At 46.7% G+C, this 23,474-nt stretch overlaps 1 protein-coding gene across 2 annotated transcripts in view; it reads right to left on the reverse strand.

The window, feature by feature from the left end:
• LOC124281868 (unconventional myosin-XVI-like) overlaps positions 1-23,474 on the reverse strand; it is a 186,430-nt gene that overhangs the window by 134,611 nt on the left and 28,345 nt on the right. The window contains exons 4-11 of one of the 2 annotated variants that reach the window (XM_046717894.1): positions 23,022-23,264; positions 20,596-20,605; positions 15,423-15,547; positions 9,277-9,402; positions 8,812-9,023; positions 5,213-5,378; positions 4,907-5,017; positions 4,104-4,169 (exon numbers count right to left, since the gene is read on the reverse strand). In XM_046717894.1, the coding sequence (XP_046573850.1) occupies positions 4,104-4,169; positions 4,907-5,017; positions 5,213-5,378; positions 8,812-9,023; positions 9,277-9,402; positions 15,423-15,547; positions 20,596-20,605; positions 23,022-23,264 (1,059 nt within the window). Of the gene's footprint in view, positions 1-4,103; positions 4,170-4,906; positions 5,018-5,212; positions 5,379-8,811; positions 9,024-9,276; positions 9,403-15,422; positions 15,548-20,595; positions 20,606-23,011; positions 23,265-23,474 lie in introns of both variants that reach the window. The other variant, XM_046717886.1, reaches the window with a different exon arrangement.

Here is a 23,474-nt window from a genome sequence, read left to right on the forward strand (position 1 = left end):
ATCTCTCTTGGTCCTCTTCCTGTGGTCAGCCCTTAGCATCTCTTGGTCCTGTTCCTGTGGTCAGCCCTTAGCATCTCTTGGTCCTCTTCCTGTGGTCAGCCCTTAGCATCTCTTGGTCCTGTTCCCATGGTCAGCCCTTAGCATCTCTTGGTCTTGTTCCTGTGGTCAGCCCTTAGCATCTCTTGGTCCTGTTCCCATGGTCAGCCCTTAGCATCTCTTGGTCCTCTTCCTGTGGTCAGCCCTTAGCATCTCTTGGTCCTCTTCCTGTGGTCAGCCCTTAGCATCTCTTGGTCCTGTTCCCATGGTCAGCCCTTAGCATCTCTTGGTCCTCTTCCTGTGGTCAGCCCTTAGCATCTCTTGGTCCTGTTCCTGTGGTCAGCCCTTAGCATCTCTTGATCCTGTTCCTTTGGTCAGCCCTTAGCATCTCTTGGTCCTGTTCCCATGGTCAGCCCTTAGCATCTCTTGGTCCTGTTCCTGTGGTCAGCCCTTAGCATCAGGTTTGGTCCTGTTCCTGTGGTCAGCCCTTAGCATCTCTTGGTCCTGTTCCTGTGGTCAGCCCTTAGCATCTCGTGGTCCTGTTCCCATGGTCAGCCCTTAGCATCTCTTGGTCCTGTTCCTGTGGTCAGCCCTTAGCATCAGGTTTGGTCCTGTTCCTGTGGTCAGCCCTTAGCATCAGGTTTGGTCCTGTTCCTGTGGTCAGCCCTTAGCATCTCTTGGTCCTGTTCCTGTGGTCAGCCATTAGCATCTCTTGGTCCTGTTCCTGTGGTCAGCCCTTAGCATCTCTTGGTCCTGTTCCTTTGGTCAGCCCTTAGCATCTCTTTTTGGTCCTGTTCCCATGGTCAGCCCTTAGCATCTCTTGGTCCTCTTCCTGTGGTCAGCCCTTAGCATCAGGTTTGGTCCTGTTCCTGTGGTCAGCCCTTAGCATCTCTTGGTCCTGTTCCTGTGGTCAGCCCTTAGCATCTCGTGGTCCTGTTCCCATGGTCAGCCCTTAGCATCTCTTGGTCCTGTTCCTGTGGTCAGCCCTTAGCATCAGGTTTGGTCCTGTTCCTGTGGTCAGCCCTTAGCATCTCTTGGTCCTGTTCCTGTGGTCAGCCCTTAGCATCTCTTGGTCCTGTTCCCATGGTCAGCCCTTAGCATCTGGCTTGGTCCTGTTCCTGTGGTCAGCCCTTAGCATCTCTTGACCCTGTTCCTGTGGTCAGCCCTTAGCATCTCTTGACCCTGTTCCCATGGTCAGTCCTTAGCATCTCTTGGCCCTGTTCCTGTGGTCAGCTGTTAGCATCAGGCTTGGTCCTGTTCCTGTGGTCAGCCCTTAGCATCAGGCTTGGTCCTGTTCCTGTGGTCAGCCCTTAGCATCTCTTGGCCCTGTTCCTTTGGTCAGCCCTTAGCATCTCTTGACCCTGTTCCCATGGTCAGTCCTTAGCATCTCTTGGCCCTGTTCCTGTGGTCAGCCCTTAGCATCAGGCTTGGTCCTGTTCCTGTGGTCAGCCCTTAGCATCTCTTGGCCCTGTTCCTTTGGTCAGCCCTTAGCATCTCTTGGCCCTGTTCCTTTGGTCAGCCCTTAGCATCTCTTGACCCTGTTCCCATGGTCAGTCCTTAGCATCTCTTGGCCCTGTTCCTGTGGTCAGCCCTTAGCATCAGGCTTGGTCCTCTTCCTGTGGTCAGCCCTTAGCATCTCTTGGCCCTGTTCCTGTGGTCAACCCTTAGCATCAGGCTTGGTCCTGTTCCTGTGGTCAGCCCTTAGCATCTCGTGGTCCTGTTCCCATGGTCAGCCCTTAGCATCAGGCTTGGTCCTCTTCCTGTGGTCAGCCCTTAGCATCTCTTGGCCCTGTTCCCATGGTCAGTCCTTGGCATCTCTTGGCCCTGTTCCTGTGGTCAGCCCTTAGCATCAGGCTTGGTCCTCTTCCTGTGGTCAGCCCTTAGCATCAGCCTTGGTCCTGTTCCTGTGGTCAGCCCTTAGCATCAGGCTTGGTCCTGTTCCTGTGGTCAGTCCTTGGCATCTCTTGGCCCTGTTCCTGTGGTCAGCCCTAAGCACCAGGCTTGGTCCTGTTCCTGTGGTCAGCCCTTAGCATCAGGCTTGGTCCTGTTCCTGTGGTCCTGATGTGGTGCCTTCTCGGTTACTTCTGCAGTGAATGTCCTGAAAAGCACTTGTGGCCATGGTTATTGTTAGCCTATATCGTTGACAGCTCATATTAGTTACAGAAAGGCTCATGAGGCCATTTCATCAGTGCTGTCCATGTTGGTGGCCTTCAGTTGCAATTTATTTTTGAGAATTAGGCAAGTCGAAGAAATATCGTGAAGCAAAAAATATGTGATTTACAGTAAATGCATATTGTATCTGATTGTCCTTTAATACAGCTTCAAATGACATAAGAACAGCAGATAACGCTTCATCAGTGAAGACTTTAGGTGCAGGAGCTTCATCTGGTGTAGTATGTTGATGGGTATCCAGGGCTACCTCCTATAGAAGACTGTTATTGAACATCAACCAGCCACCAGCCTCCAACAGTACCTCTCCCGGCCACCTCAACATCAACCATCCACCAGCCTCCAACAGTACCTCTCCCGGCCACCTCAACATCAACCATCCACCAGCCTCTAACAGTACCTCTCCCGGCCAGCGACTGTATTTTCCCCACCCATTTTGATATAAGTATACAGGGTAGACAGGACTCATAGTGCCTCCCAGCAATCAGAATGAGGATCTTGAAATTGACGAAGAAAAGATTTCTAAGAAGACAAGTAAACATAAAAATGGAATTCCTCATTAGGGAGATCAGGGTACTTCTGCATGTCATATCCTGGTGTACCACAAATAAGAAAGATAACTGGATCGAAATTTCAAAACCTGTAGACTTAGAAACAAGTTTCAGGAAAAAGGTAATCAAGCTTCAGCTTCACTCACACACCAAGGTCCACTAAAGTGACTGTTCTACTTACAGCCTGTCACTCACACACCAAGGTCCACTAAAGTGACTGTTCTACTTACAGCCTGTCACTCACACACCAAGGTCCACTAAAGTGACTGTTCTACTTACAGCCTGTCACTCACACACCAAGGTCCACTAAAGTGACTGTTCTACTTACAGCCTGTCACTCACACACCAGGTCCACTAAAGTGACTGTTCTACTTACAGCCTGTCACTCACACACCAAGGTCCACTAAAGTGACTGTTCTACGTACAGCCTGTCACTCACACACCAAGGCCCATGTATATACTTACAGCCTGTCACTAAAACACTAGGATCAATGTATATATACTTACAGACTGTCACTCACACACCAAGGCCCATGTATATACTTACAGCCTGTCACACACCAAGGCCCATGTATATACTTACAGCCTGTCACTAAAACACCAGGATCAATGTATATATATTCATAGCCTGTCACTCACACACCAAGGCCCATCTATATACTTACAGCCTGTCACACACCAAGGCCCATGTATATACTTACAGCCTGTCACTAAAACACCAGGATCAATGTATATATATTTACAGCCTGTCACTCACACGCCAAGGCCCATGTATATACTTACAGCCTGTCACACACCAAGGCCCATGTATATACTTACAGCCTGTCACTAAAACACCAGGATCAATGTATATATACTTACAGCCTGTCACTCACACACCAAGGCCCATGTATATACTTACAGCCTGTCACACACCAAGGCCTGTGTATATACTTACAGCCTGTCACTCACACACCAAGGCCCATGTATATACTTACAGCTTGTCACTCACACACCAAGGCCCATGAATATACTTACAGCCTGTCACTCACACATCAAGGTCCATGTATATACTTACAGCCTGTCACTCACACACCAAGGCCCATGTATATACTTACAGCCTGTCACTCACACACCAAGGCCCATCTATATACTTACAGCCTGTCACTCACACACCAAGGCCCATGTATATACTTACAGCCTGTCACTCACACACCAAGGCCCGTGTATATACTTACAGCCTATCACTCACACAACAAGGCCCATGTATATACTTACAGCCTGTCACTCACACACCAAGTCTTATGTATATACTTACAGCCTGTCACTCACACACCAAGGTACATGGAGGTCCATGTATATACTTACAGACTTGGCATAGTATGGCAGCTCCATGAAGGGGTTTACAGCCAGCAGTATGTCCCCAATGTATGTCTGAAGCATGAACCATTTATTGTGGTGATCTGAAATGGTGGTGAAGATATAGAAACCCCATTTCTTACCAGCTGTGTTGATATCTGTCGACTGTGGACATACATAAGTCAATCTGCATAGCATGTTTGTAGTGTCTCCAACATCGACAGTGGACATACTTACATATAAGTCTATCTGCATAGCGTGTGTGTAGTGTCTCCACCATCGACTGTGGACATACTTACATATATAAGTCTATCTGTATAGCGTGTTTGTAGTGTCTCCACCATCGACTGTGGACATACTTACATATATAAGTCTATCTGCATTAGCGTGTTTGTAGTGTCTCCACCATCGACTGTGGACATACTTACATATATAAGTCAACCTGTATATTGTGTTTGTAGTGTCTCCACCATCGACTGTGGACATACTTACATATATAAGTCTATCTGTATATTGTGTTTGTAGAGTCTCCACCATTGACTGTGGACATACTTACATATATAAGTCTATCTGTATATTGTGTTTGTAGAGTCTCCACCATTGACTGTGGACATACTTACATATATAAGTCTACCTGTATATTGTGTTTGTAGAGTCTCCACCATTGACTGTGGACATACTTACATATATAAGTCTACCTGTATATTGTGTTTGTAGTGTCTCCACCATCGACTGTGGACATACTTACATATATAAGTCAACCTGTATATTGTGTTTGTAGTGTCTCCACCATCGACTGTGGACATACTTACATATATAAGCCTATCTGCATAGCGTGTTTGTAGAGTCTCCAACATCGTCTTCTCTGTCAGGTCAGTGAATGTGGTGAGGTCGTCTGTCGTATGCCACATTGGAAGACTGGCCTGTGAAGAAACATACATTCATATTGTCATTAACAGAGCGGCCAACTGACCACCTGTACGCTGCAGTGATTTGTTCAAACAAGGTGGTACTAGCTAGGATCAACATTCGGAAACACTTTCAGAGGGCACCAAACAATGTAATGAAAATGAATTTACAACACAGAATCATATTCACAACCGTTAGAAATTCATCACCTCCTCAGAATCTGCAACTTTCCAGATAGCCGAGACATAAGCTGTATCATTGCTGGACTCTTCCTCGTCTTCCAGCATCCCAGCATGCACTGCTCCCTGCTGACCATAGCGGATCTGTGACTCCAGCAGCTTATCGGAGTGGGACAGATTCACATGAGCTGCATGCCTAAAGCAAATACACAGACACTGTACAACAGACCAGTCACACACTGTACATTAGACCCATCGCTTACTGTACAACAGACCCATCACACACTGTACAACAGACCTAGCACACACTGTACAAGAGACCCATCACACACTGTACAACAGACCTAGCACACACAGTACAAGAGACCCATCACACACTGTACAACAAACTCAGTCACACACTGTACATTAGACCCTTAACACTGTACAACAGACCCATCACTCACTGTACAACAGACTCATCACTCACTGTACAACAGACCCATCACACACTGTACAGCAGACCCATCACTCACTGTACAGCAGACCCATCACTCACTGTACAACAGACTCATCACTCACTGTACAGCAGACCCATCACTCACTGTACAACAGACCCATCACTCACTGTACAACAGACTCATCACTCACTGTACAACAGACCCATCACACACTGTACAGCAGACCCATCACTCACTGTACAGCAGACCCATCACTCACTGTACAACAAACCCGTCACCCACTGTACAACAGACCCATCACACACTGTACAACAGATCCATCACTCACTGTACAACAGACCCATCACACACTGTACAGCAGACCCATCACTCACTGTACAACAAACCCGTCACTCACTGTACAACAGACCCATCACACACTGTACAACAGACCCATCACACACTGTACAACAAACCCTAAACACTGTACAACAAACCCATCACACTCAGTACAACAAACCCGTCACACACTGTAAACAGACCCATCACACACTGTACAAAAGACTCATCACACACTGTCAAGAGACCCATCAAAAACTGTACAACAGACCCATCACACACTGTACAACAGACCCATCACACACTGTACAGCAGACCCATCACACACTGTACAACAGATCCATCACACTGTACAACAGACCCATCACACACTGTACAGCAGATCCATCACACACTTTTAAACAGACCCATCACACACTGTACAGCAGACCTATCACAGAGTGTACAACAGACCGACCACACACTGTACAGCAGTCCGATGACACACTGTGCAACATACCCATCACACACTGTAGAACAGACCCATCACACACTGTATAACAGATCCATCACAAATTGTACAACACATCCATCACAACTTGTACAACAGATCCATCACACACTGTACAACAAACCTGTCACACACTGTACAGCAGACCCATCTCTCATTGTACAACAGACCCATCACAAATTGTACAACAGATCCAGTCACTCATTGTACAACAGACCCATCACAAATTGTACAACAGATCGGTCACTGTACAACAAACCTGTTGCTCACTGTACAACAGACCTATCACACAATGTACATCAGATCCATCACTCACTGTACAACAGACCCATCACACACTCTACAGCAGACCCATCACACACTGTACAGCAGATCCATCACACACTGTACAACAGATCCATCACACACTGTACAGCAGATCCATCACACACTGTACAACAGACCATCACACACTGTACAAGACCCATCACACACTCTACAACAGACCCATCACAAACTGTACAGCAGATCCATCACTCACTGTACAACAGACCCATCACACACTGTACAGCAGACCTATCACACAGTGTACAACAGACCTGTCACACACTGTAAACAGACCCATCACAGTGTACAACAGATCCATCACACACTGTAAACAGACCCATCACACACTGTACAAGAGAGCCATCACACACTGTACAGGAGACCCATCACACTGTACAACAGACCCATCTCACACTGTATAAGAGATCCAGTCACTCATTGTACAACAGACCCATCACACATTTTACAACAGACTTGTAACTGTACAAGAAACCCGTCACTCACTGTACAGCAGACCTATCACACACTGTATATCAGATCCATCACTCACTGTACAACAGACCCATCACACACTGTACAGCAGGCCCATCACACACTGTACAGCAGACCCATCACACACTGTACAACAGACTCATCACACTGTACAGCAGATCCATCACACACTGTTCATCGGATCCTTCACTCACTGTACAAGAGACCCATCAGACACTGTACAACAGACCATCACACACTGTACAACAGACCCATCAAGCACTGTGCAGCAGATCCATCACACACTGCACAACAGACCCATCACACACTGTACAACAGACCCATCACACACTGTACAGCAGATACATCACTCACTGTACAACAGACTCATCACTCACTGTAGAGCAGACCTGTCACTCACTGTACAACAAACCCGTCACTCACTGTACAGCAGACTCATCACTAATTGTACAACAGATCCGTCACACACTGTACAACAGATTTATCAATCACTGTACAGCAGACCTGTCACTCACTGTACAACAGACCCGTCACTCACTGTACAACAGACCCATCACTCACTGTACAACAGACCCATCACTCACTGTACAACAGACCCATCACACACTGTACAACAGACCCATCACACACTGTACAACAGATTTATCAATCACTGTACAGCAGACCTGTCACTCACTGTACAACAGACCCGTCACTCACTGTACAACAGACCCGTCACTCATTGTATAACAGACCCATCACCCATTGTACAACAGACCCGTCACTCACTGATAGGTACTGATACGATGCTCTACTCACTGGGACAGTGGTCTAAGTACTGATATGACGCTCTACTCACTGGGACAGTGGTGTAGGTACTGATATGACGCTCTACTCACTGGGACAGTGGTGTAGGTACTGATATGACACTCTACTCACTGGGACAGTGGTGTAGGTACTGATATGACACTCTACTCACTGGGACAGTGGTGTAGGTACTGATATGACACTCTACTCACTGGGACAGTGGTGTAGGTACTGATATGACGCTCTACTCACTGGGACAGTGGTGTAGGTACTGATAAGATGCTCTACGCACTGGGACAGTGGTGTAGGTACTGATATGACGCTCTACTCACTGGGACAGTGGTGTAGGTACTGATATGACACTCTACTCACTGGGACAGTGGTGTGGGACAGTGGTGTAGGTACTGATATGACACTCTACTCACTGGGACAGTGGTGTAGGTACTGATATGACACTCTACTCACTGGGACAGTGGTGTAGGTACTGATATGACACTCTACTCACTGGGACAGTGGTGTAGGTATGATGATTTGAACAGTGGGACTTGGATGATGGGATTTGTACGGTGGGATTTGAACGGTGGGATTTGGATGGTGGGATTTGGATGATGGGATTTGGACAGCGGTATTTGCACAGTGGGATTTGGACGATGGGATTTGGACAGTGGTATTAATGGACAGTGAGATTTGCACAATGGGATTTGGACAACAGGATTTGGACAGGGGGATTTGTACGATGGGATTTGGACAGTGGTATATGTACTGTGGTGCAAATATGATGATTTAATCTGACTTACATGGTTTTACTGACAATGGTTTCAGTAGCTTCTAGTTCATTGTCTGAATCCTGTGAGTGGGTGACGATGTTTCCGCTGATGACGTTGCGCCGCGCCTCCTGGATGACACGCTGCACCTCCTCTGTGCCGGCCACCTCTACAGGCTTCCTTCCCTGTTGGTCTTCTCGCTCACAGTCCGCCCCGTGTTTCAGAAGCTGACGAGCAACTTTCACCTTCAGACAGACGAATAAATTCAACCATCCATCACCAACCATCAAAAGCCGACACATCAAACACAACATATCAAAACATAGAAAATGTATAACATGCACACCCATGATTTCATGACGGCCTACCTGGCTGTACTTGATGTAATTTCAAGATGGTATAATGGAGTACTATTTCAAAAACTAATTAATAATGATATTTTGTATCGCATGTATGAATTATCCTTGCAGAACTTGGAAGGGTTTCATGGCGGCCTACCTGGCAGTATTTTGCTGCAACATGTAGTGGTGTCCATCCAATATCATCCTGGGAATTCACATCAGCATTGTTGTTTAATAACAACTTGACAACACTCCGGTAGCCATTAGCGCTGGCCATATGCAGCTGCAACAAACACCATCCTAACTCAACACTGAGGCATGTGGTGAGACATCCAGACATCTCCCCATCCCAAATACAGGTGAGACGTAGAGACACCTCCCCCATCTCACATACAGGTGAGACATGCAGACATCTCCCCATCCCAAATACAGGTGAGACATGCAGACATCTCCACCTCTCACACACAGTAGGTTAGACATGAAGACATCTCCCCCTTCTCACACACAGTTGAGACATGTAGACATCTCCCCATCTGACGAAGAGGTGAAATATGTAGACATATCTCCATCCTATGTGAGGCTATATACAATCTACACCTGTCAGGTTATAATAACAATACAGTTTACACCTGTCAGGTAATAACACAGTCTACACCTGTCAAGTAGTAACACAGTCTACACCTGTCAGGTAATAACCCAGTCTACACCTGTCAGGTAATAACACAGTCTACAACTGTCTGGTAATAACACAGTCTACACCTGTCACGTAATAACACAGTCTACACCTGTCAGGTAATAACACAGTCTACACCTGTCAAGTAATAACACAGTCTTCACCTGTCACGTAATAACACAGTCTACACCTGTCAGGTAAAAACACAGTCTCCACCTGTCAGGTAATAATACAATCTACACCTGTCAGGTAATAACACAGTCTACACCTATCACGTAATAACACAGTCTACACCTGTCAGGTAATGATACAATCTACACCTGTCAGGTAAAAACACAGTCTACACCTGTCAGGTAATAATACAATCTACACCTGTCAGGTAATAACACAGTCTGAACCTATCACGTAATAACACAGTCTACACCTGTCACGTAATAACACAGTCTACACCTGTCAGGTAATAATACAGTCTACATCTGTCAAGTAATAACACAGTCTTCACCTGTCACGTAATAACACAGTCTACACCTGTCAGGTAAAAACACAGTCTCCACCTGTCAGGTAATAATACAATCTACACCTGTCAGGTAATAACACAGTTTACACCTATCACGTAATAACACAGTCTACACCTGTCAGGTAATGATACAATCTACACCTGTCAGGTAAAAACACAGTCTACACCTGTCAGGTAATAATACAATCTACACCTGTCAGGTAATAACACAGTCTGAACCTATCACGTAATAACACAGTCTACACCTGTCACGTGATAATACAGTCTACAACTGTCAGGTAATAATACAGTCTACAACTGTCAGGTAATATCACAGTCTACAAATGTCAGGTAATAATGCAATCTACACCTGTCAGGTAATAATACAATCTACACCTGTCACATAATAACACAGTCTACACCTGTCAGGTAATAATACAATCTACACCTGTCAGGTAATAATACAATCTACACCTGTCACATAATAACACTGTCTACACCTGTCAGGTAATAATACAATCCACACCTGTCAGGTAATAAGACAGTCTACACCTGTCAGGTAATAGTACAATCTACACCTGTCAGATAAAAATACAGTCTCCACCTGTCAGGTAATAATACAATCTACACCTGTCAGGTAATAACACAGTCTACACCTATCACGTAATAACACAGTCTACACCTGTCAGGTAATGATACAGTCTACACCTGTCAGGTAATTATACAATCTACACCTGTCAGGTAAAACACAGTCTACACCTGTCAGGTAATAATACAATCTACACCTGTCAGGTAATAACACAGTCTGAACCTATCACGTAATAACACAGTCTACACCTGTCACGTGATAATACAGTCTACAACTGTCAGGTAATAATACAGTCTACAACTGTCAGGTAATATCACAGTCTACAAATGTCAGGTAATAATACAATCTACACCTGTCAGGTAATAATACAGTCTACAACTGTCAGGTAATATCACAGTCTACAAATGTCAGGTAATAATACAATCTACACCTGTCAGGTAATAATACAATCTACACCTGTCACATAATAACACAGTCTACACCTGTCAGGTAATAATACAATCTACATCTGTCAGGTAATAATACAATGTACACCTGTCACATAATAACACTGTCTACACCTGTCAGGTAATAATACAATCCACACCTGTCAGGTAATAAGACAGTCTACACCTGTCAGGTAATAGTACAATCTACACCTGTCAGATAAAAATACAGTCTACACTTGTCAGGTAATAATACAATCTATACCTGTCAGGTAATAGTACAATCTACACCTGTCAGTTAAAAATACAGTCTACACTTGTCAGGTAATACAACCATCTACACCTGTAAGGTAAGAACACAGTCTAAACCTGTTAGGTAATAATACACTCCACACCTGCCAGGTAATAATACAATCTATACCTGTCAGGTAATAACACAGTCTACACCTGTCAGGTAATCACAGTACACTACCTGTGTGAGGTAATAATATGATTAGTCTACCTGTTTACCTACTATGTCTATATATGTCAGGTACCCACAACATGTATTTGTATATTCCTGTTCAAGTTGTCACCTACTACAGTGACATATGGGATGTAAGCATACACTCTACCTGTGTCCCGGGTGTGGCTCCACTGCTGAATGTACACCAGGACATGTAAAGTCACACAAGGAATGAATGCACCTCATTGTATTTACCCGACAAAACATGAATATACAAAACTGTTTCTACATCCTTATTACCTTGCACTCATATGAATAGAAACACAGGAAAATGTTGCATGATATACAACTTAATCAATGAATTAACATATATGTTGGGGCAAAGCCCTTCCTTTCCATACATATCTGTCACTACGCCAAGTGATGTCTCCCTGATCAACAGCATCTGTCCACCTATCCAAGTGATGTCTCCCTGGACCACTGTATCTGTCCACCTACCCAAGTGATGTCTCCCTGGACCACAGCATCTGTCAACCTACCCAAGTGATGTCTCCCTGGACCACAGCATCTGTCCACCTACCCAAGTGATGTCTCCCTGGACTACTGTATCTGTCCACCTACCCAAGTGATGTCTCCCTGGACCACAGCATCTGTCAACCTACCCAAGTGATGTCTTCCTGGACCACAGCATCTGTCAACCTACCCAAGTGATGTCTCCCTGGACCACAGCATCTGTCCACCTACCCAAGTGATGTCTCCCTGGACCACTGTATCTGTCCACCTACCCAAGTGATGTCTCCCTGGACCACTGTATCTGTCCACCTACACAAGTGATGTCTCCCTGGACCACTGTATCTGTCCACCTACCCAAGTGATGTCTCCCTGGACCACTGTATCTGTCCACCTACCCAAGTGATGTCTCCCTGGACTACTGTATCTGTCCACCTACCCAAGTGATGTCTCCCTGGACAACAGCATCTGTCCACCTACCCAAGTGATGTCTCCCTGGACTACAGCATCTGTCCACCTACCCAAGTGATGTCTCCATGGACTACTGCATCTGTCCACCTACCCAAGTGATGTCTCCCTGGAGAACAGCATCTGTCCACCTACCCAAGTGATGTCTCCCTGGAGAACAGCATCTGTCCACCCTACCCAAGTGAGACAACAGCATCTGTCCACCTACCCAAGTGATGTCTCTCTGGACCACAGCATCTGTCCACCTACCCAAGTGATGTCTCTGGACCACTGTATCTGTCCACCACCCAAGTGATGTCTCCCTGGACCACATCTGTCCACCTACCCAAGTGATGTCTCCCTGGACCACAGCATCTGTCCACCTACCCAAGTGATGCCTCCCTGGACCATTGTATCTGTCCACCTACCCAAGTGAGGTCTCCCTGGACCACTGTATCTGTCCACCTACCCAAGTGATGTCTCTCTGGACCACTGGATCTGTCCACCTACCCAAGTGATGTCTCCCTGGACCACAGCATCTGTCCACCTACCCAAGTGATGCCTCCCTGGACCATTGTATCTGTCCACCTACCCAAGTGATGTCTCCCTGGACCACTGTATCTGTCCACCTACCCAAGTGATGTCTCTCTGGACCACTATATCTGTCCACCTACCCAAGTGATGTCTCCCTGGACCACAGCATCTGTCCACCTAACCAAGTGATGTCTCCCTGGACCACTGTACCTGTCCACCTACCCAAGTGATATCTCTCTGGACCACAGCATCTGTCCACCTTACCAAGTGATGTCTCCCTGGACCACTGTATCTGTCCACCTACCCAAGAGATGTCTCCCTGGACCACTGTATCTGTCCACCTACACAAGTGATGTCTCCCTGGACAATAGCATCTGTCCACCTACACAAGTGATGTCTCCCTGGACTACATCATCTGTCCACCTACCCCAATGATGTCTCCCTGGACCACTGTATCTGTCCACTTACCCAAGTGATGTTTCCCTGGACAACAGCATCTGTCCACCTATCCAAGTGATGTCTCCCTGGACCACTGTATCTGTCCACCTACCCAAGTGATGTCTCCCTGGACCACAGCATCTGTCCACCTACCCAAGTGATGTCTCCCTGGACTACTGTATCTGTCCACCTACCCAAGTGATGTCTCCCTGGACAACAGCATCTGTCCACCTACCCAAGTGATGTCTCCCTGGACCACTGTATCTGTCCACCTACCCAAGTGATGTCTCCCTGGACCACTGTATCTGTCCACCTACCCAAGTGATGTCTCCCTGGACTACTGCATCTGTCCACCTACCCAAGTGATGTCTCCCTGGACTACTGTATCTGTCCACCTTCCCAAGTGATGTCTCCCTGGACAACAGCATCTGTCCACCTACCCAAGTGATGTCTCCCTGGATCACTGTATCTGTCCACCTACCCAAGTGATGTCTCCCTGGATCACTGGATCTGTCCACCTACCCAAGTGATGTCTCCCTGGACCACAGCATCTGTCCACCTACCCAAGTGATGTCTCCCTGGACCACTGTATCTGTCCACCTACCCAAGTGATGTCTCCCTGGACCACTGCATCAGTCCACCTATCCAAGTGATGTCTCCCTGGACCACAGCATTTGTCCGCCTACCTAAGTGATGTCTCCCTGGACCACAGCATCTGTCCACCTACCCAAGTGATGTCTCCCTGGACCACTGTATCTGTCCACCTACCCAAGTGATGTCTCCCTGGACCACAGCATCTGTCCACCTACCCAAGTGATGTTTCCCTGGGCAACAACATCTGTCCACCTATCCAAGTGATGTCTCCCTGGACCACTGTATCTGTCCACCTACCCAAGTGATGTCTCCCTGGACCACAGCATCTGTCCACCTACCCAAGTGATGTCTCCATGGACCACTGTATCTGTCCACCTACCCAAGTGATGTCTCCCTGGACCACAGCATCTGTCCACCTACCCAAGTGATGTCTCCCTGGACTACTGCATCTGTCCACCTACCCAAGTGATGTCTCCCTGGACTACTGTATCTGTCCACCTTCCCAAGTGATGTCTCCCTGGACAACAGCATCTGTCCACCTACCCAAGTGATGTCTCTCTGGACTACTGTATCTGTCCATCTACCCAAGTGATGTCTCCCTGGACTACTGTATCTGTCCACCTACCCAAGTGATGTCTCTCTGGACTACTGTATCTGTCCACCTACCCAAGTGAAGTCTCCCTGGACCACTGCATCTGTCCACCTACCCAAGTGATGTCTCCCTGGACCACTGCATCTGTCCGCCTACCTAAGTGATGTCTCCCTGGACCACTGCATCTGTCCGCCTACCCAAGTGATGTCTCCCTGGACCACTGTATCTGTCCACCTACCCAAGTGATGTCTCCCCTGGATCACAGCATCTGTCCACCTACCCAAGTGATGTCTCCCTGCATCTGTCCACCTACCCAAGTGATGTCTCCCTGGACCACTGCATCTGTCCACCTACCCAAGTGATGTCTCCCTGGACCACTGCATCTGTCCACCTACCCAAGTGATGTCTCCCTGGACCACAGCATTTGTCCACCTACCCAAGTGATGTCTCCCTGGACTGTCCACCACACTCATCAGTCCAGCATCTGATGTCTCCTGACAACAGCATCTGTCCACCTACCAAAGTGATGTCTCCCTGGACAACTGTATCTGTCCACCTACCCAAGTGATGCCTCTCTTGGATGCAGCATTTACATTGTGTCCAGCATCAAGACCCTCCTGGACAGCAGCATACAGCGCATGACATCTCTCTCTACGTAGATCCACCTGCTGGCTGGGTGTCAGACCTGATACATGCAGTAAGTAATTGAGTGAGTGGAGGTAAATAAAGAGGGAAAATCTTCAATCCAAATCCCCACTCACCCCTGCACTACATGACACCCTGATTACCCCCATCTTACACAGCACTACATGACAACCTGTTTACCCCCATCTTACACTGCCCTACATGACACCCTGTTTACCCCCATCTTACACTGCACTACATGACACCCTGTTTATCCCCATCTTACACAGCACTACATGACATCCTCTTTACCCCCATCTTACACAGCACTACATGACACCCTGTTAACTAACATCTTACACAGCACTACATGACACCCTGTTTATCCACATCTTACACAGCACCACATGACACCCTTTTTACCCCCATCTTACACTGCACTACATGACACCCTGTTTACCCTCATCTTACACTGCACTACATGACACCCTGTTTACTCCCATCTTACACAGCACTACATGACACCCTGTTTACCCCCATCTTACACAGCACTACATGACACCCTGTTTACCCCCATCTTACACAGCACCACATGACATCCTGATTACCCCCATCTTACACTGCACTACATGAGAAGCCTGTTTACCCCCATCTTACACAGCACTACATGACACCCTGTTTACTTCCATCTTATACAACACTACATGACATCCTGTTTATCCCCATCTTACAGCACTACATGACACCCTGTTTATCCCCATCTTACACAGCACTACATGACACCATGTTTACTCCCATCTTACACAGCACTACATGACACCATGTTTACTCCCATCTTACACAGCACTACATGACACCCTGTTTATCCCTATCTTACAGCACTACATGACATCCTGTTTACTCCCATCTTACACAACACTACATGACACCCTGTTAACTAACATCTTACACAGCACTACATGACACCCTGTTTATCCCCATCTTACAGCACTACATGACACCCTTTTATCCCCATCTTACACTGCACTACATGACACCCTGTTTACCCTCATCTTACACTGCACTACATGACACCCTGTTTACTCCCATCTTACACAGCACTACATGACACCCTGTTTACCCCCATCTTACACAGCACTACATGACACCCTGTTTACCCCCATCTTACACTGCACTACATGACACCCTGTTTACTCCCATCTTATACAACACTACATGACAACCTGTTTACCCTCATCTTACACAACACTACATGACAACCTGTTTACCCTCATCTTACACTGCACTACATGACACCCTGTTTACTCCCATCTTACACAGCACTACATGACACCCTGTTTACCCCAATCTTACACAGCACTACATGACACCCTGTTTACCCCCATCTGACACCCAGTTCGCTACACAGCACTACATGACACCCTGTTTATCCCCATCTTACACAACACTACATGACACCCTGTTTGCTCCCATTTCACACAATACTACATGACACCCTGTTTACCCCCATCTTACACTGCACTACATGACACCCTATTTACCCTCATCTTACAGCACTACAAGACACCCGGTTTACCCCCATCTTACAGCACTATATGACACCCTGTTTACCCCCATCTTACACTGCACTACATGACACCCTGTTTATCCCCATCTTACACAGCACTACATGACATCCTGTTTACTCCCATCTTACACAACACTACATGACACCCTGATAACTAACATCTTACACAGCACTACATGACACCCTGTTTATCCCCATCTTACAGCACTACATGACACCCTTTTACCCCCATCTTACACAGCACTACATGACACCCTGTTTACCCTAATCTTACACTGCACTACATGACACCCTGTTTACTCCCATCTTACACAGCACTACATGACACCCTGTTTACCCCCATCTTACACAGCACTACATGACACCCTGTTTACCCTCATCTTACACTGCACTACATGACACCCTGTTTACCCCCATCTTACACTGCACTACATGACACCCTGTTTACCCCAATCTTACACAGCACTACATGACACCCTGTTTACCCCCATCTTACACAGCACTACATGACACCCTGTTTATCCCCATCTTACACAACACTACATGACACCCTGTTTGCTCCCATTTCACACAATACTACATGACACCCTTTTATCCCCATCTTACACAGCACTACATGACACCCTGTTTACCCTCATCTTACACTGCACTACATGACACCCTGTTTACTCCCATCTTACACAGCACTACATGACACCCTGTTTACCCCCATCTTACACAGCACTACATGACACCCTGTTTACCCCCATCTTACACTGCACTACATGACACCATGTTTACTCCCATCTTATACAACACTACATGACAACCTGTTTACCCTCATCTTACACAACACTACATGACAACCTGTTTACCCTCATCTTACACTGCACTACATGACACCCTGTTTACTCCCATCTTACACAGCACTACATGACACCCTGTTTACCCCAATCTTACACAGCACTACATGACACCCTGTTTACCCCCGTCTTACACAGCACTACATGACACCCTGTTTATCCCCATCTTACACAACACTACATGACACCCTGTTTGCTCCCATTTCACACAATACTACATGACACCCTGTTTACCCCCATCTTACACTGCACTACATGACACCCTATTTACCCTCATCTTACAGCACTACAAGACACCCGGTTTACCCCCATCTTACAGCACTATATGACACCCTGTTTACCCCCATCTTACACTGCACTACATGACACCCTGTTTATCCCCATCTTACACAGCACTACATCAGATGCTGTTTACTCCCATCTTACACAGCACTACATGACACCATGTTTACTCCCATCTTACACAGCACTACATGACACCCTGTTTATCCCCATCTTACAGCACTACATGACATCCTGTTTACTCCCATCTTACACAACACTACATGACACCCTGTTAACTAACATCTTACACAGCACTACATGACACCCTGTTTATCCCCATCTTACAGCACTACATGACACCCTTTTACCCCCATCTTACACAGCACTACATGACACCCTGTTTACCCTAATCTTACACTGCACTACATGACACCCTGTTTACTCCCATCTTACACAGCACTACATGACACCCTGTTTACCCCCATCTTTACACAGCACTACATGACACCCTGTTTACCCCCATCTTACACAGCACTACATGACACCCTGTTTATTCCCCATCTTACACAGCACTACATGACACCCTGTTTATCCCCATCTTACACAACACTACATGACACCCTGTTTGCTCCCCATTTCACACAATACTACATGACACCCTGTTTATCCCCATCTTACACAGCACTACATGACACCCTGTTTACTCCCTCATCTTACACTGCACTACATGACACCCTGTTTACTCCCATCTTACACAGCACTACATGACACCCTGTTTACCCCCTCATCTTACACAGCACTACATGACACCCTGTTTTACCCCCTTATCTTTACACTGCACTACATGACACCCATGTTTGCTCCCATCTTCTTATACAACACTACATGACAACCTGTTTATCTCCCCATCTTACACAACACTACATGACACCCTGTTTACCCTCATCTTACACTGCACTACATGACACCCTGTTTACCCCCCATCTTACACAGCACTACATGACACCCTGTTTACCCCCATCTTACACAGCACTACATGACACCCTGTTTACCCCATCTTACACACAGCACTACATGACACCCTGCAGTACATGTTTATCCCCACACATACATGACACCCTGTTTACTCCCCATTTTACACTGCACTACATGACACCCTGTTTACCCCCATCTTACACTGCACTACATGACACCCTATACCCCCTTATCTTACCTACATGACACCCTATTTACCCTCATCTTCATCATTACAGCACCCCACAAGACACAGCCTACATGTTTACCCCTTACATCTTACAGCACTATATGACACCCTGTTTTTAGCACTACATGACCCCTGTTCACCCCCATCTTACACTGCACTACATGACACCCTGTTTATCCCCATCTTACACAGCACTACATCAGATGCTGTTTACTCCCATCTTACACAGCACTACATGACACCATGTTTACTCCCATCTTACACAGCACTACATGACACCCTGTTTATCCCCATCTTACAGCACTACATGACATCCTGTTTACTCCCATCTTACACAACACTACATGACACCCTGTTAACTAACATCTTACACAGCACTACATGACACCCTGTTTATCCCCATCTTACAGCACTACATGACACCCTTTTACCCCATCTTACACAGCACTACATGACACCCTGTTTACCCTAATCTTACACTGCACTACATGACACCCTGTTTACTCCCATCTTACACAGCACTACATGACACCCTGTTTACCCCATCTTACACAGCACTACATGACACCCTGTTTACCCTCATCTTACACTGCACTACATGACACCCTGTTTACCCCCATCTTACACTGCACTACATGACACCCTGTTTACCCCAATCTTACATAGCACTACATGACACCCTGTTTACCCCCATCTTACACAGCACTACATGACACCCTGTTTATCCCCATCTTACACAACACTACATGACACCCTGTTTGCTCCCATTTCACACAATACTACATGACACCCTGTTTACCCCCATCTTACACAGCACTACATGACACCCTGTTTACTCCCATTTTAAATTGCACTACATGACACCCAGTTTGCTCCCATCTTACACAGCACTACATGACACCCTGTTTACCCCCATCTTACACTGCACTACATGACACCCTATTTACCCTCATCTTACAGCACTACATGACACCCTGTTTACCCCCATCTTACACAGCATTACATGACACCCTGTTTACCCCCATCTTACAGCACTACAAGACACCCGGTTTACCCCTATCTTACAGCACTACATCAGACGCTGTTTACCCTCATCCTGCTGTAGCAGTCACTCCCCCAGTTCATCCCGCTGTAGCAGTCACTCCCCCAGTTGATCCTGCAGTAGCAATCACCCAGTTGATCCTGCTGTAGCAATCACTTTCCCAGTTCATTCTGCTGTAGCAATCACTCCCCCAGTTCATCCTGCTGTAGCACTCACCCAGTTGATCCTGCTGTAGCAATCACTCTCCCAGTTCATTCTGCTGTAGCAATCACTCCCCCAGTTCATCCTGCTGTAGCAATCACTCACCTACTTCATCCTCCTGTAGCAATCACTCACCCAGTTCATCCTGCTGTAGCAATCACTCACCCAGTTCATCCTGCTGTAGCAATCACTCACCCAGTTCATCCTGCTGTAGCAATCACTCCCCCAGTTGATCCTGCAGTAGCACTCACCCAGTTGATCCTGCTGTAGCAATCACTCTCCCAGTTCATTCTGCTGTAGCAATCACTCCCCCAGTTCATCCTGCTGTAGCAATCACTCACCTACTTCATCCTCCTGTAGCAATCACTCACCCAGTTCATCCTGCTGTAGCAATCACTCACCCAGTTGATCCTACTGTAGCAATCACTCATGCAGTTGATCCTGCTGTAGCGGTCACTCACCCAGTTGATCCTGCTGTAGCAATCACTCACCCAGTTCATCCCACTGTAGCAATCACTCCCAGTTCATCCTGCTGTAGCAATCACGCAGTTGATCCTGCTGTAGCAATCACTCACCCAGTTGATCCTGCTGTAGCAATCACTCACCCAGTTGATCCTGCTGTAGCAATCACTCACCCAGTTGATCCTGCTGTAGCAATCACTCACCCAATTCATCCTACTGTAGCAATCACTCACCCAGTTCATCCCACTGTAGCATTTACTCGACCAGTTCATCCTACTGTAGCAGTCACTCACCCAGTTCATCCCACTGTAGCAATCACTCGATCAGTTCATCCTACTGTAGCAATCACTCACCCAGTTCATCCCACTGTAGCATTTACTCGACCAGTTCATCCTACTGTAGCAGTCACTCACCCAGTTCATCCCACTGTAGCAATCACTCGACCAGTTCATCTTACTGTAGCAATCACTCACCCCTGCTTCATCCTGCTGTAGCAATCACTCATGCAGTTGATCCTGCTGTAGCGGTCACTCCCCCAGTTGATCCTGCTGTAGCAATCACTCACCCACTTCATCCTACTGTAGCAATCACTCATGCAGTTGATCCTGCTGTAGCAATCACTCCCCAGTTGATCCTGCTGTAGCAATCACTCACCCAGTTGATCCTGCTGTAGCAATCACTCACCCAGTTGATCCTGCTGTAGCAATCACTCACCCAGTTCATCCTGCTGTAGCAATCACTCACCCAGTTCATCCTGCTGTAGCAATCACTCACCCAGTTCATCCTACTGTAGCAATCACTCACCCAGTTCATCCCACTGTAGCAATCACTCGATCAGTTCATCCTACTGTAGCAGTCACTCATGCAGTTGATCCTGCTGTAGCAATCACTCACCCAGTTGATCCTGCTGTAGCAATCACTCATGCAGTTGATCCTGCTGTAGCAATCACTCACCCAGTTGATCCGACTGTAGCAATCACTCACCTACTTCATCCTACTGTAGCAATCACTCATGCAGTTGATCCTGCTGTAGCGGTCACTCCCCAGTTGATCCTGCTGTAGCAATCACTCACCCAGTTGATCCTGCTGTAGCAATCACTCACCCAGTTGATCCTGCTGTAGCAATCACTCACCCAATTCATCCTACTGTAGCAATCACTCACCCAGTTCATCCCACTGTAGCATTTACTCGACCAGTTCATCCTACTGTAGCAGTCACTCACCCAGTTCATCCCACTGTAGCAATCACTCACCCAGTTCATCTTACTGTAGCAATCACTCGCCTACTTCATCCTACTGTAGCAATCACTCATGCAGTTGATCCTGCTGTAGCGGTCACTCCCCAAGTTGATCCTGCTGTAGCAATCACTCACCCAGTTGATCCTGCTGTAGCAATCACTCACCCAGTTGATCCTGCTGTAGCAATCACTCACCCAATTCATCCTACTGTAGCAATCACTCACCCAGTTCATCCCACTGTAGCAGTCACTCACCCAGTTCATCCTACTGTAGGAATCACTCACCCAGTTGATCCTGCTGTAGCAATCACTCGACCAGTTCATCTTACTGTAGCAATCACTCGCCTACTTCATCCTACTGTAGCAATCACTCACCCAGTTCATCCTACTGTAGCAATCACTCACCCAGTTCACCCTACTGTAGCAATCACTCACCCAGTTCATCTTACTGTAGGAATCACTCACCCAGTTCACCCTACTGTAGCAATCACTCACCCAGTTCACCCTACTGTAGCAATCACTCACCCAGTTTACCCTACTGTAGCAATCACTCACCCAGTTCACCCTACTGTAGCAATCACTCACCCAGTTCACCCTACTGTAGCAATCACTCACCCAGTTCACCCTACTGTAGCAATCACTCACCCAGTTCACCCTACTGTAGCAATCACTCACCCAGTTCACCCTACTGTAGCAATCACTCACCCAGTTCATCCTGCTGTTGTGTGATCATGTCATACACCTCAAAGTCACGCATAACATGATCAAACACAAAGTTGCCATCGATGTCCATCAGAGTGATGTCCGCACCACTCCCTAGCAACAGCTTCACCAGGTCTATGTTGTCATGGTAACATGCAATGTGTAAAGGTGTCCACCAGTCATCATCTCTGGCATTCACATTGGCCCCTCCACCAATCAGAACCTCTGCTGCCCTCGCATTACCCACCATGCAACACTGCCATGAAATATAGGCATAAAACAACAACAACACAACAAAACAAAATCAACAACAACAACTCGAGACACCAGCTGATTTTGTATTTGACATTCTTTGATGAGAATATTCTTATCAATGATAATAATCTAATACTACATCTAACACTTAATTCCCTTATTTCCTGAAACTTATTTCTGATCCACGGCACTAATTTGAATAAAATTGTTA

This window comes from Haliotis rubra, unplaced genomic scaffold (assembly GCF_003918875.1).
Source record: "Haliotis rubra isolate DU_JTF1 unplaced genomic scaffold, ASM391887v1 Scf1082, whole genome shotgun sequence".
Classification (NCBI taxonomy): domain Eukaryota; kingdom Metazoa; phylum Mollusca; class Gastropoda; order Lepetellida; family Haliotidae; genus Haliotis; species Haliotis rubra.